At 30.7% G+C, this 15267-nt stretch overlaps 1 protein-coding gene across 1 annotated transcript; it reads right to left on the bottom strand.

Moving 5' to 3' along the window:
* Positions 1-6039: 6039 nt before the first annotated feature.
* Positions 6040-10994, bottom strand: LOC117915010 (ankyrin repeat-containing protein NPR4-like). The gene is made up of 4 exons (XM_034830552.1): positions 10612-10994; positions 9153-9801; positions 8475-9022; positions 6040-6858 (listed from the first exon to the last, which is right to left on the bottom strand). Exons 1-4 carry the CDS (start codon positions 10906-10908, stop codon positions 6214-6216), a joined length of 2139 nt encoding a protein of 712 aa, XP_034686443.1. The 5' UTR covers positions 10909-10994; the 3' UTR covers positions 6040-6213.
* Positions 10995-15267: the final 4273 nt, after the last annotated feature.

Raw genomic sequence — 15267 nt, 5'->3', positions numbered from 1 at the left:
CTCTAAATAAAGCATAACAGAAATTAGGTTAAGTAATCAATTGCATGAAAGTGTTTACAGTAAAATCAAAAGCCCCAGAGCGTATAAATAATAAGAGTTTGAATTTATTTTCTTTAACTGTCTCAGTTACCTTCTTTTGAAACTTTAAAAATTCAATTGATTAAATAGCAATGGAAATAATAAATTTTAGTACGTAATTAGTAGCATAGTCCTTGTGGGTTCGATATCCGTACTTGGTACAATTATATTTCTTGAACAACTCGTATACTTGCGAACCAACAGATCAAGTAATACTAATAATAATAATAATAATAACAATAATAATAATAATAATAATAATAATAATAATAATTATTATTATTATTATTATTATTATTATTGTTATTATTATTATTATTATTATTAAAATAAATTTTGATTATACTATGTGAATGAATAATAATAGTAAAAAAAGTTTTAAGAACTGATATTATTAATATTAACTTATAAAAATCGTTTGTAAAAACAATTTTGATTATATTAATCTCAATGAATCAATGGCATCCAAATTTACAATAATTATTAATCTTATTCATATATAATCACAGTTGTATCCATTGACTTTCAACTCAAACAAGTCAATATTTCAATACTCTACATATATCAAAGACAGTAGAGCATGGTTTTAACTTTCCTTGCTTGAGACTCTTCTTTTTCAATATGAATAAGCCCAGAGTGGGTCCTCTCCCCTCTCAGAAAAGAGTTCATCCAAAGATCCGAGAGCCTCATCTGCATGTGCATTATCTTTTCTTGTAGACCAGGCCACCATTCTCTGATTGTCCAAATGACCAAGAACTCGAAGAGAAATAGAAAACACGAAATAACCATTGTGAGCCATGAGGTTATTCTTCTAACCATGCCCGAAATCATACCTCTCCAATTTTGAAAATCTTCCAATATAAAGGAGAGGAAAAAGCAAGAGTAGAGGATGCAAGTGAGGAATGAATGGGTAGAGGGATGTGGTAAAACAGCGTACAAGCCAGTTGCAAAAGCGATGGCCATTGCTCCCATGCCAATCATGGTCAAAATAAAGACCCAAACCAAGTGCTTTGCAAGGTACTCCTCCCCATTACACATGGTCATAAAAAAGTGAAGCAATACAGCGCATAGTGAGGAGACCATGGCTATGGTATTCGTCACAACAAATGCTCCGAAATCTGCTTTCTTTGATAAAATTGTTGAGATATTAGGAATACTTTCCTTGTATCATTCTTTCCTTGAGGGGGAGTGTTGAGATATTAGGAATGTTGAGATATCAGGAATGTTTTCCTTGTATCATTATTTCCTTATATCATTCCTTTCCTTGTATCATTATTTCCTTATGTCATTCCTTCCTTGTATCATTCTTTCCCATTCTTAGAATGGTGATTACCCTTTATATATACTATGTACATGAATGAATAAAAGCATGAATAAGAAACACAAAAAAAAAAAAAAAAAAAAAACTCATTCATCAATTTGAAGATGGTATCAGAGCCATGGAACTGAAATCTTGGATATTTTGTCGGTAAGGCCAGCCACTACCCAAGATCTGGTCCGACACCTTAGCTATGGTAGTCCAACAACGATCAACCCAGAATTAGCAGGACCAATCCAAGACCAACCATCCTAAGACATGCCCTAATATTGATAAGTCAACCTTCAAATGCACTCACTGCAATAAGACTAGTCATACCAAGAGTCGTTGCTTTGAAATTGTGGGATATCCAGACTGGTGGGATCATAATCATGATCAACGGAAAAAATATTCCAAGAAAACCTCGACTGCAATTGTTGCCGAAATAAAAACAGAGGCTGATGTTACTGAGAATGCCTCTGCATTGGTAGCCACTACAAATTATGATGGTAAGTTTTTAAATACTTCTACACCTGTTATTAATAGTTCATGGATAATTGATTCTGGTGCTACAGATCATATGACTTTTGATTATAGACAGGTTTCACCCCTTAGACCTTCCTCACAAAAAATTGTTTCCACAGCCAATAGTAACACAACCCCAATCATTGGGGAAGGATCCTTAACTCTTACTGATACTTTAAATTTGGATGTTGTTTTAGTTGTTCCATCTTTAGATTACAATCTTTTGTCAGTTTCTCAAATCACTGCAGCCTTATCTTGTATTGTCATTTTTTTTGCCTGAATTTTTTGTTTTTAAGTACATCCAAACAAGACAGACGATTGGTTGTGGTATTAAGCGGGGAAAACTCTATTACTTGGACTTGCAGTCAAAGCATTCCAATAAGTTGCGACAAGCCTTGATGGCAGATGGATCTGAGGGGGAGATGAAAAAGTCTGAAATTTGGTTGTGGCATCGACGTTTGGGACATGCTTCCTTTGGTTATTTAAAAAAATTGTTTCCTAGTTTGTTTGCAAGGTGTGATATTTCTAGTGTCCATTATGATATTTGTGAAATGGCTAAAAGCCACCGTGCTTTGTTTCTGTTAATTTTGAATAAAAGTCTGCTTCCTTTTATGGTTATACATTCTGATGTTTAGGGCCCATCCAAAGTCCCAACTTTGAGTGGCTCGCATTGGTTTGTTACTTTTATTGATGATTGTACCAAAATGACTTGGTTATGCTTGATGAAGACTAAAGATGAAGTGAATTTGTTGTTTCAAAATTTTCATAAAATGATTGAAACTTAGTACAATGCAAAGGTTCGGGTTCTGCGTAGCGATAATGGTGGAGAATATCAGAATTCTAATCTTCAAAAGTATTTGGAAGGACATGGAATCATTCATCAGACTACTTGTTCCAATACACCCCAGCAAAATGAAGTCGCTGAACGAAAAAATCAGCACTTGTTAGAGGTTGTTCATGCTTCCTTGATAGCAGCAAAAATGTCGATATCCTATTGGGGAGAAGCAATCGCATCTACCACATACTTGATCAATCGGGTACCTTCCAGCTCAATTGACTTCAAAACACCTCTCCAAGCTCTTACTAATGTCGTAGTTGCCCCAACCATCCTAAATTTACCTCCTCATGTTTTTGGTTGCGTGGCATTTGTGCATCTACACAAACACCAATGCACCATGTTAACTTCTCATGCATTGCAATGTGTGTTTGTTGGATATGCATTGCATAAAAAAAGAGATATCGATGTTACCATCCTCCAACTCGATGAATGTTTATTACAATGGATGTGGTGTTTCATGAAGATTCGATGTATTTTTCATTTGAGTGTGAACTTCAGGGGGAGTACCATAAGGAAATTCAGACTTTCGATTATGATTATCATATCTTTGAGGAGGATGAATCTGGACAATTTGAACTAGTGAACCAGGAAGTGGGTGAACCAAGTAGTAATGACCACCTAGAAGCTGAAGAAGTGATAAAAGAGAGGAAAGACGGTACAATTGAACCATCTGAACAATTTGGGTCCGAAGATGCCTTCATTGAAATACCAAACCAATCGTCATCTACTGAGGGTGTTCTTAATTTGGAACCTGATCCATTCATGAAACGGTTACCACACCGTCATAATAGAGGTATTCCTAAACCCACATATGAACCTGAATTGTCTACCAAAGTCAAATATCCCATGAGCAACTATGTGTCTAACTATCGTTCGTCTGAATCAAATAAGTCATTTGTAAATCAATTATCTACTGTAGCTATTCCTAACAGTGTGCCGGAAGCCTTAGCTGATCTAAGGTAGAAAGCAGCCATGAATGAAGAGATGAAATCATTACAGAAGAATGAAACATGGGAACTCATAGATTGTCCACCAAGAAAGAAGCCAGTTGAGTGTCGTTGGATCTATACTGTGAAGTACAAGGCAGATGGTAGTATTGAACGTTTTAAAGCAAGACTGGTAGCAAAAGGGTACACTCAAACTTATGGAATTGACTACACAGAGACATTTGCATCTGTAGCTAAGATCAACACAATTCAAGTATTATTGTCTTTAGCTACAAACCTAGATTGGCCATTACAACAGTTCGATGTAAAAAATGCCTTTCTGCATGGCGAGTTATCTGAAGAAGTATATATGGATCTTCCACCAGGATGCATGGGGTCAGAAAAGTAATGTTAGAAGTTGTGCAAATTGAAGAAGTCGTTGTATGGGTTGAAGCAATCCCCGAGAGCATGGTTTGGAAGGTTCACAAAGTCAATGAGAGCTTTTGGCTATCGTCAAAGTAATTCAGATCACACTTTGTTCCTGAAAAAGCAACATGGTAAGATTACGGCACTCATCGTATATGTGGATGACATGGTAGTTACAGGAAAGGATCCTGAAGAAAGAAAAGCTCTGCAGAATTATCTATCTAAAGAACTCGAAATGAAAGATCTAAGTCCTCTAAAATACTTTCTTGGGATTGAAGTTTCTCAATCGAGTGAAGGAATTTTTCTGTCTCAAAGAAAGTATGCCTTAGATCTTTTATAAGAGACTAGAATGTCGGGATGTTAACCTGTTGATACACCAATAAAAGAAGGTCTGAAATTGTGTGTTGAGCCTAATCAAGTATCAACCTATAAATGAAGATACCAAAAACTTGTGGGGAGATTAATGTACTTAGCTCATACAAGACCAGATCTTGCTTATGCACTGAGTGTAGTGAGTCAATACATGCATAATCCTAGAGAACAACATATGAATGCAATCATGCATATTTTGAGGTATTTGAAGAATGCTCCTGGGAAGGGAATTTTGTTCGCTAAAAATATTGATCATCAGAGTATAGAAGTATATACTGATGCTGATTAAGCCGGTGCAGTGGATGATAGGTGGTCTACATCTGGTTACTTTACCTTTGTAGGTGGTAATCTTGTGACATGGAAAAGTAAGAAGCAGAATGTCGTCGCTCGTTCAAGTGCAGAAGCGGAATTTAGGGGTATGGCTTTAGGACTTTGTGAGGCATTATGGCTAAGACTCCTCTTACAGGATTTAGGGTACCTATCTAGGCAACCAATCCGATTGTTTTGTGACAATAAAGCCGCATGTGACATTGCACATAATCCAGTACAATATGATCGTACAAAGCATGTCGAGGTGGACAGATTCTTCATTAAGGAGAAGTTGAATGATAAGATTGTGGAATTGCCTAAGATTCGATCAGAAGATCAATTGGCTGATATCCTCACCAAAGTTGTCTCAAGACAAGTGTTCTCAAAATTTTTAGACAAGTTGGGCATGTGTGACATCTATGCACCAACTTGAGGGGGAGTGTTGAGATATTAGGAATGTTGAGATATTATGAATGTTTTCCTTGTATCATTACTCAAGGAAATGAGAAACATGATAAATTAAACTAGCATTTGCCAGTAAACATATAATTGAAGTTATTTGGGAGCCCTACCTTTTTCCCAGAAATGTCCTCTTTGGCCTCAAAGTTATGTCGTAAGCTGTCAAGTTTTCATTGTTGTATGCCCTCTTCTCTACTTTGTGTGTGTATACGAACCAAAAATCTGAAATTTTATTAAGAGAGAGCAAGTGGATAGTGTGTTTCCTTGAGCATTTTTCTCATTGATAAGTCCTCTCACCTTTAACCAATCATTGTCAAAGTAATTACTAGGTTCAAAATCATTCGTCTCCCTCTTTCATCATGGCAAAGTGAAAAACATTATTGCCCTTGTCATCCACGTGCTCCCGACAACCAAGAGAGTGAGATAGGATCTTCTCTACTATTTTTGTATGATGGTGGAAAGATGCAATATGAAGGGTGGTCTTATTCACGTCTTTGCTCCTAAGGTAGGCTACACTCAATATAAATTATTTCTAAAAAAAAACTGATTTTAAATGAATGAAGTACAAAAATAATTTATTAAAATTGATTTTATTAATATAATCTTATAAAAAAATAAATTAAAAAAAACTTAAAACAAATTTGATTATATTGATATCAATGAATAAAATAAAATAAAATAAATAATTTATATAAAAAAATTGATTTTATTAATATAGGTTTATAAAAATCATTTATAAAAACAATTTTGATTATATTAACCTCAATGAATCAATTGCATCCAAATTAACAATAATTACTAATCTCATTCATATCCACAGTCATATGCATCGACTTTCAGCTCACACAAGTCAGTTCGATACTCTACTTACATCTAAAATATAATTCCCACTACAATATAAACTTATTGTAAAAATAAGACAGTGGAGCCAGTTCTCTCTCTCCTCTCAAAAAGAGCTCATCCAAAGATCCGAAAGCCCTCATCTACACATCTGCATTTTCTTTTCTTTTATACCCCATATTCAGCTTCTTAAACAAAGCGGCTATTTTCTTTTTGAGCAAAGATCTTACTTCCATGTACCCAATCGTACCTCCAAAATATCGAAATTCAAATTTAAGGCAGAGGAAAAAGCAAGAGCAGAGGATGCAAGTGAGGCATGAAAGGGCAGAGGAATATGGTAAAACAGTGCACAAGCCGGTTGCGAAAGCGATGGCCATTGCTACCATGCCAATCATGGTAAAAAAAAAGGCCCAACCCAAGTGCTTTTCAATCTCCTCCTCTTCACTCACGGTCGTCATAAAAAAGTGAAGAAATACAGCACATAGTGAGGAGACCATGGCTATGGTGTCCGTCACAACAAATGCTATGAAAGCTGCTTCCTTTGATAAAATTGCCTTGCCATCATCATCCTTGTAACCACCGGGTAAGGTGAAACCCGCTGCAAAAGTTACTGTTGTTATAAGCGCAGAAACTATCAAATGGGTTTCACCCGCTTTTTGTAATTCAGAGGTGCGTTTCTCCCGGTACTCTTTGCTTCTTTTCTTTCTCTTCCATTTCTTCTCATGCTTCTCCATAACCGAAGATTTATTTTCAGTCATAACATACTCCAAGACATCTTGGATGATATCCTGAAATCAGAGGTGAAGAACATTTAAATTTAATTCAATTGATGAATCCATTTTTTTCACATTCAGTCACTCATTGGTGGGTAAAGAAGCTGAATGAAAATATGATAGAAGTAATGCATCCATCAAACTTAACCAACCTTTAATTAAATGCATCAAATCAAGCTTATTTATTCCAGGAGATCTGCGATTAATCGAGTTATTTGTTTGTTATAAAACTTCTTAATGAAAATAGTATGATGAGTGCCAATTTATTTAAATTTCAACATCAACATATATTATTCAATAAATCTAATAAATTTAGAAACAAGAAATAAAGTTCCTTATTTTCCTTTCATTTTTATTTTTATATTTAAGCTCTCATAAGTTTTGGAATAGATGTTTTGCAATTATCTCCACAAAAATAATTATAACAATAATAGATGAAAGATAAATTAGAAAAAGAATCATGCATCCTTATCCTCCTTTAGTTTTACCATTGGGAGGTATAGGTAATAATTCCATGAGGGTACAAAAGAAAAAAAGAATGAAGACAAAATAAAATTTTATTAACTCTTTATCCTATTCACCTTCTACTACTACTACTTTAAAATGTGATAAAAATAATTAAAACGTGGGGAAGAAAAAATATTTTCTTGATGGTATGTTTGGTTCTTGAGAAGTCTTTAAGACTATTTTGGACATGGAAAATGATAAAAAATAAAATAAAAAGTTGAAAACAAATGTTAAGGCTATGTTAAATATTTCCTAAAAATATAAAAGAAAAAAATAGAGAAAAACAATAGAGAGAAATAAACAAAGTCTTCGTATTTTTCATAAACCAAATATAGTTTGAGAAGAATTCATGAAAAAATAAAAAATAAAAAAGGGAAATAATAAAATATTTTCCTTCGAAAATGTGGAAAAGGTTTGAAAAGAGCGCATTTCTTAATAATTAAATTTTTTTTCTCAACTTTTTTATGAACATACAAAATAAGAGAAAATCTTATAAATTGTTCTTATCTTTTTATTCTCTTTTTTTTTTCCTTTTCTTTTCCTCAAATTAAACTCAAACAACATTTTGATTTTGGAAAGTAATGGAATATATATATATATATATATTAAGAAAAATGGTTTTTTTTTCACATTTGGACACAAGTGAAAAATTAATAAGAAAAAAATTACTAAATAAAAGATACTAACGATTTTTCTTCTCATTTTCTTTTTTTTTTTTTTTAATGAAAAGAAGTTTATGCCAAATACATTCCTCTTAAATTTAAATTTCTTTAGTTTAATTTCTCAATGAACAATGAAAAGCAAGAAACATTTTATAATTTTTTTTCCCTTTTCTCTGTTATCCTATCAACTTTGGAGAGAAGAAAATAAAAAAAAAAACCTAGCTAATGCTTCGGTAAGGGATCCCATTCCCAACATGAGTCGATTGGCTACGGGTGAAAGGATGGTAAGTTTAGGTTGAAGGAAACCAATTACATAGTGAAAAGCAACAAAACATGACATATTTCAAAACAAAATATACTTCATTCAAATAAGCACAAGCAATTTGAGAACCATAGGAAAATGAGCATTTTCAGAAAAAAAAAAAAAAAAAACATATGACTCAAGTGATGTGGGAGCCTTACCTTTTTCCCTGAAATGTCCTCCGTGGCCCTCAAAATTATGTTGTAAGCTGTCAAGTTTTCATTGTTGTTCGCCTTCTTATCCACTTGATGCCCCCGTATGAAACCAAAATCAAAATTTTGGTAAGAAGAGAGTAGGTGGAGGGGTGTGTTTCCTTGAGCATCTTTCTCATTTACAAGTCCTCTGACGTTTAACCAATTATTGTCAAAGTAATCATCACTAGGCATAGAATCATCGTCTCCCCTTTTCATCATGGCAAAGTGAAAAACATTATTGCCTTTGTCATCAACCTGCTCTCGACAACCAGGAGAGTGAGATAGAATCTTCTCTACTATTTTTGTATGATGGTGGAAAGACGCAATATGAAGGGCAGTTTTGTTCCCATCTTTGCTCCTAAGGTAGGCTACACTCTCTTCTGATTTTTCTAGCAATAGCTGCACTATTTCTGGATCACAATCTCCCTCTGCAGCACAATGAAGTGGAGACCACCCATTCTTATCTACTTCTTTGGTGAGGTTTGGCTTCCATCCCAATATCATCTTTGTCATTTCTAATTAATAGATAAAGGAAAAAAAAGTATTAAGAAAATTAAGGAAATGAACAAAATAAATAAAGACATTTTTCCTTTTAATCTACATAGGAGGGAATAACATAATCATTAGTATTATGAAAAATACTACCTTGGTCATTACATATTACAGCAGCGTGCAAGGCCGTTCTACACATGAAGCCAGTATAAGGGGGTGAAGTACCAGCTTCCACGCTTTTGTCTATGATTAGTTTCACCAAGCCTGTAAATCCTCTCTCTGCAGCCATGTAAAGAGGAGTCATACCTGAATCATTAGCACCATAGAGAAACCCGGGGTCCTCCTCAATCAATAACTCCACCACATCAGAATGCTCAAATCGCACTGCCTCATGCAAGGCTGTGTTTTTCTCCTTATTTGTCATCCTGATCAACATCTTCTTATCTACTCCATCACTAGTTTCAATATCTACAGGAGGTTTTTTTGCAGCCTCTAAAAGAGCTTTCACGACCTCCGAATGCCCTTCCCTTGCTGCAAGGTGAAGTGGAGTGTCCCCTTTCATATTAGGGCGTTGCAGTAGAGATGAACATGAAGGCAACCTAAGGATCCATTTCACACACTCTATTTGACCAAATTCGCTTGCAATATGGAGTATCGTGTTATGCTTTGGGCTTAATTGGAGTTGAAATTCAGAAATTTTCTTGGCGAGGACTGTCATGTCCCCCTTTGCTGCCGCCTTATACACAGGGTCATCCATGGGTGTGATGTCAGTTTGGCTACCATCTCCATCTTGAGCCGCAACCTGATTCGAATTAGAACCTGAGTTAACATTCAACAATTCTGCATCGTGGTTGTCGACACCCAGAAAATTTGTGGCAAAATGCAAAGAAAGGAGGAAAAGTAAAAATAAATAAATAAATAAAAATAAAAATAAAAAATAATTAGAAAACAATAAATTGTATTCATATGTTACTTCAAACTCATTTAACTCATTTTAACTATTTTATATAAAGGTTAAATAATTTTAAAAAGAATATGTTTTTAACTAATTTTAATTATATTTAATTTTTTTAATGATAAAACTAAATATGAGAAAATAATTTTATTTGATTTTTTTTCTTTTTTTTGCTACTTTTTGAAACCAAACATAGTTTAAGTATTGATTAGGTCCTTCAATCCTCTCAAATAAAAGTGAATTGAACTAAAGCTAAATGAATGGAAGTGATCTATTATGTCATTATGTTGTAAACTGTAATCTAAAAAAGATATCTTCCTAGAAGGGAGAAGTTAAAAAAATGATAAAAAAGAGTTTAGGATGAAAGGTAAGAAGTCTAATTGAGTTGAACTCAAAAATTATTCATCATATTCTCCATTAAATAAGCAACCAAACACAAATAAACTCCTAAATAAATTATCCAACAACCTATTAAAATAAAGCCTATAGTCAGAACTCTTCTCATAATCACGCATTCCACTCTTACAAATTAGTAGGAAGCATATATTTGTTTTAGAATCACACATTCCTCTCTTAAAAATTAGTAGGAGCATATATTTGTTTTTATTTGATTGAATTTAAGACTTCAATGCATTGTAACTAATCAATAATAAGTACCTTAATTATGCTTTGATATTTTGTTTGTAAAGCGTTCCAGGCTTCCTTCGACTTTGTTGCCTTTGAAATTTGAGGAAAAATACTTTCTGCAATTGCTTGTTGAATAAAAAACAATGCCCTAGCATCTTTCTTTCGTACATCTCTTATAGTATCTCTTGGAATATCATCTTCTGCATAACCCTTATCCACAAGCTCCCACAAATCTTCGGAGATAAAAAGTGTCTTCATCTTTGTGCTCCAAATATCATATCCATTTCCTTGAAAAAATGGGATGGAAGGTTGGATTGAGATAACCATCTGGTTAACTTGACTGTGATACCAGATGACAATCGAAAGAAAATGTGTTTTCTGCAATTGCAAGGAAGATAGAAGTTATAAAATAACAATTCACTTCAAAGAATGTTGAGGTAAAAGCAAGTAGTCTAACTGAGATGACTAGAAATTTTATTCATTAGATTTGCCATTAAATACAGTGCCTAGTAGGTATAGCTTAGAAGGTTGCCTCTTTACTGCAAAGTTGTGTGGTGGAGAGAAAGGGCACGTGTCCTTTCCCCTCCTTGGTCTAGCTTAGAAGGTTGTCTCTTTACTGCAAAGTTGTGTGGTGGAGAGAAAGGACATGTGTCCTTTCCCTTCCTTGGTCTCTTCTTTAGTTTTAATTTTTTCTGTTGGATATGTTTATGAAAATTTTGAAAAAAAAAAACGAGAGAAAAATAAAATAAAAAGAAAAGTAGAAGAAAAAAATTAAACAAAAATAAATAAATAAAAAGATTGAAAATCAATAAATTATTTTTATATGATATTTTAAACTTATTTCACTTATTTTTTTCTTTTTTATATAAAAAATAAATAATTTAAAAATATATAAATTCCTAATTAATTTTAATTATATTTTTCATAATAAAACCAAATATAATAAAATATTTTTTTTAACAATAATTTTCCTATATTTAATATTTTCGAAGCAAAATATAGCCTTTAATTTTTATGTTTTTCTTTTATATTAATAGATATTTTGCCAGCTCATGTTGGAGAGGACGGATAACACCATTGAGTCAAATAATGCATGGTGGAGAGAAGGTGCACAACTCTTTTTTTTTCTTTTATTTATTTATTTATTTTACTTGTGTGTTTTCCTTTATTAATTGAGTGGTCAGGAAAGTTTTCTACCAAAAGTGAAATATTTAGTCCATTGTGAGGCCAATGTTCAAGCCAATAGCAACATAAAAAAAAATAAAAAAAATAAAAAAATAAGAGAGATTAAATTATTCAAGTATATAAAAGCATAAACTTTATAGTTTTCATTTAATAAATTTATATTTATCCTTGATAAGATTTTTTATTCAAGTAATTTATAGCTTCTGTATCAAAATTTTTAGCATTCTCTGAAAATAATTCATTTTCTAATCTTCTATATATCATCTCTTGTTATATTGGGATATTTAATAAAAGGAATTCTTAGGATATAAATTCAATATTTTGCGAATCTATAATCTTCGTTATTGAAAATATATGACAAAATCTAAATTATTATATAAAAATATAAATAAATGGAATCAAAGTACAAAAAAATAATATCAAGATATAAAAAAATAAAATACTTTGATATAAAACAATAAAATCAAATTATAAGTCCTGCTTTTTAATGCATATTTATTCGATATTGAACGAGACCCTAATCTTTCTATCATTTTTCTTTCAATGGATATGTGGTTTAAAATGTCACTTTTTCATATCCAACTAATGAATTTTTTATAATATAATTTACTAGATTAATTCTTAGAGCATTTGAAATAAGTTGAATTAGTGGCTTACAAGGGTTAGGTATTTATTGCGATTGATAGGTGTGTGGTGGATACTGTTTGGATATTTAATGCTCATGAATTGTTTGATGAAATGATGGTGGCATCTTGGAATTACTTGGCTCCTATGAAAATGACATCTCTACATTTCTTGAATTAATTTAATAAATGTCACATTCTATTCTACATTTTTTTTACATCATGTATTAAAAAAAAAAAATGAATGCTAATCATTCCATGGTTAAATAAAAATAATAATCGAATTCATTTTTCATATTATATATTAAATTATTTGTAATCAAGCATTTTTTCGCATACAATATGTTTTTGCACCATAGATTTTGAGCTTGATATGTTGGTATCATATCATTTTCCTTCATAAATTTAATCATTTTAGATTCAATTGAATTCATTTTTTAAATAATAAGAATATATTTCATTTGTAAAAAAATTATTAAAGAAATAAGAAAATAATATTAAGAAATGTGATTTTTTTTTTTATATATTTAGATACCAAAAAAATGAGGAAATAAAATATCAAACAAAAAATGATGAAAAATGATAATAAATTTCATTTTCCTATTTTCCTTCTTCATATTTTAATTTTTTATCTCTTTTAATTTAATTTTTTTTTATTTTATACTTTTTCAATTTCATTCTTTTTCTTCAAATTAAGATAAAATGCATCATTTTTCTTAAATTTCATTAAGTTAAAATTTTTATTTTTCTTCTATTCGAAAAAGTCTAAGGTACCAAATTGACACCTATTGAAATTCAAATCCAAGTCATTCAAAGTTTATGATAAAATTTGGACCGTTGAATAAGGATGCTAATAGCAATAAGGTCAAGGTACAAAGTACTAAAATCATATCTAATGTACAAAGTAAAAGAATTTGGGTATAAAGTGATAAAACTTAAATTACATATATATAATGCCACCTAATTAGTTCCATTTTACCTATCCATGAGCAAGATCAGTATAAAATATGGAGGATGCATTTGATTGATGGATAAAAACATTAAAGAAGGTGATTTAAGTTTGATTTGTTGAATAGGATAAAATAAGAAATAACATATCTCTTAGATATTATATCCAATCAAATCTTAAGATATTATATCCAAGTAATAATGGTATTTTAGATATTATATCCAACACAATATTTTATTGCATGTTCATATTTAATTTATGAAATGAATAAAAAAATATGATATAAATTTTACTACATTTTAACATCCATTTTTTTTAAATAAAAAATATATTGCATTCTTGTTTTAAAAAAAAATCCCTATAAAAATCTTTCTCATGTTTAGTACTATTTGAAAATCATTTGATAATTTATAATTTCATATCAATTTCCACATACTTCTAGGTGTGTTTTTTTTAATAAAAAAAAGGTAGTAAGAACTTTTATATATATATATATACTCTTATACAAAAAGTATACACTAACTTTATATTTTTAAAAATAATTTTCAAAAATTTTCAAATTTAGGATACTAAATTTTTTAATACCTTTATTTTTTTAAAATAGTTTTCAAAAAATCATTAGCTTTTTAATGTAAGGTTTTAAAAATTCTTGTATTTTATATAGAAAGTTGCTACCATTTTCTGTTTTCAAAAATAGAAAACATGCATGAAGTATATAATAAAAAATTTAGTAAGTAATTTTTTTTCTTTGTTAATAACACTTGTGTTTAAAATATTTAAAATTTATAAATAAAAAACATTGCATTATGCTATTAAATATACAAAAGCATTTTATTTATATTGAATAATGTTATATATTAATATTATTTTATGATATGTTATATACATTTTTAAATTCTTTCTGTCATCTAAAATTTTAATTTTTTATTTTAAAAAGGAGTAATATAAATAAAAATGAAATAAGACTAAATTTCCATGATGCTTGTGATGACAATTTTGGTTGTCATCTCTATTTACAGCCTTCTGCAATTTGATCCATATCTACATACGTCTATCATTAAAAGCCTATGACTTGGAAAACCACCCTTCACTGCAAGGTTGTGTGGTGGAAGGAATTGCATATGTCCTTTCCCTTGCCTCTTCTTTAATTTCTATTTTTTTTTAAATAAAAAAAAAAAAAGGCATTTCCTTGGTTGGCTGATGAACTTGGATAAGATGAAGACAAACTTATGTTTGGTGTGTTGATAGTCTTTTGATATATATATATATATATATTATATTTGAACGGTTATTTGAATGGTTATGGAAAATTCTCCCGTCTGTTTTGGCAGCCCGTGTAAATGTCATATAAGGTTGAAATTTGTTGGAAAATGTTTTAACAGTCTTGTGGTGGAGAGGATGTGCTCCAGTCTTTTCTCTTGTCTCTTCTTTAAATTTCTTTTTAATATGTCTTTTCCTTTATATTAATTGAGTGGTTATTGGAAATGTTTTGCCCAATCCATCGTCAAGCCAACGTTGGTGCGATAACTATATAAACAAACTTTAAATAATAAAGAATATAAAAGCAAAAAACTCATATTTGTTGTTTAATAAGTTTTTATTTTTATTTTTATAGAATTTTATACTTAAATAATTTTTCATTCATGAAATTTAAAAAAACTTATTATATAAAAAGCACAATAATAGGAAAAAAAATACAATTAATAACATGAACTTTATACTCTTTTGAAAGAATATGAAAATTCTAACAAATAATAACTAAAAAGTTTTTATGTTAATTTAAAATAATTTATATAAAAAATTTACAAACGATAATTAATTAATAATTTGTATAAAACATTTACATTTAAATGATAAATCAAACTATTATTTTTCAAATATTTTTTTCAAAGATGATTTATGGCTAGCAAAATAATATTTGAAATTAAG

This window comes from Vitis riparia, chromosome 5 (assembly GCF_004353265.1).
Source record: "Vitis riparia cultivar Riparia Gloire de Montpellier isolate 1030 chromosome 5, EGFV_Vit.rip_1.0, whole genome shotgun sequence".
Lineage (NCBI taxonomy): Eukaryota > Viridiplantae > Streptophyta > Magnoliopsida > Vitales > Vitaceae > Vitis > Vitis riparia.
Note: the sequence above shows the minus strand (reverse complement) of the source record. Positions and strands in the feature narration are given on the sequence as shown.

What these genes read in the sequence shown, in the direction of transcription:
- LOC117915010 (XM_034830552.1), bottom strand. Translation starts at nt 10,908, where the DNA reads ATGGTTATCTCAATCCAACCTTCCATCCCATTTTTTCAAGGAAATGGA. An exon ending in AATATCAAAGCATAATTAAG is followed by an intron (nt 9,802 to 10,611) that starts GTACTTATTATT and finishes AATTCGAATCAG; the next exon opens with GTTGCGGCTCAAGATGGAGA. An exon ending in AGGACATTTCAGGGAAAAAG is followed by an intron (nt 6,859 to 8,474) that starts GTAAGGCTCCCA and finishes CTCTGATTTCAG; the next exon opens with GATATCATCCAAGATGTCTT.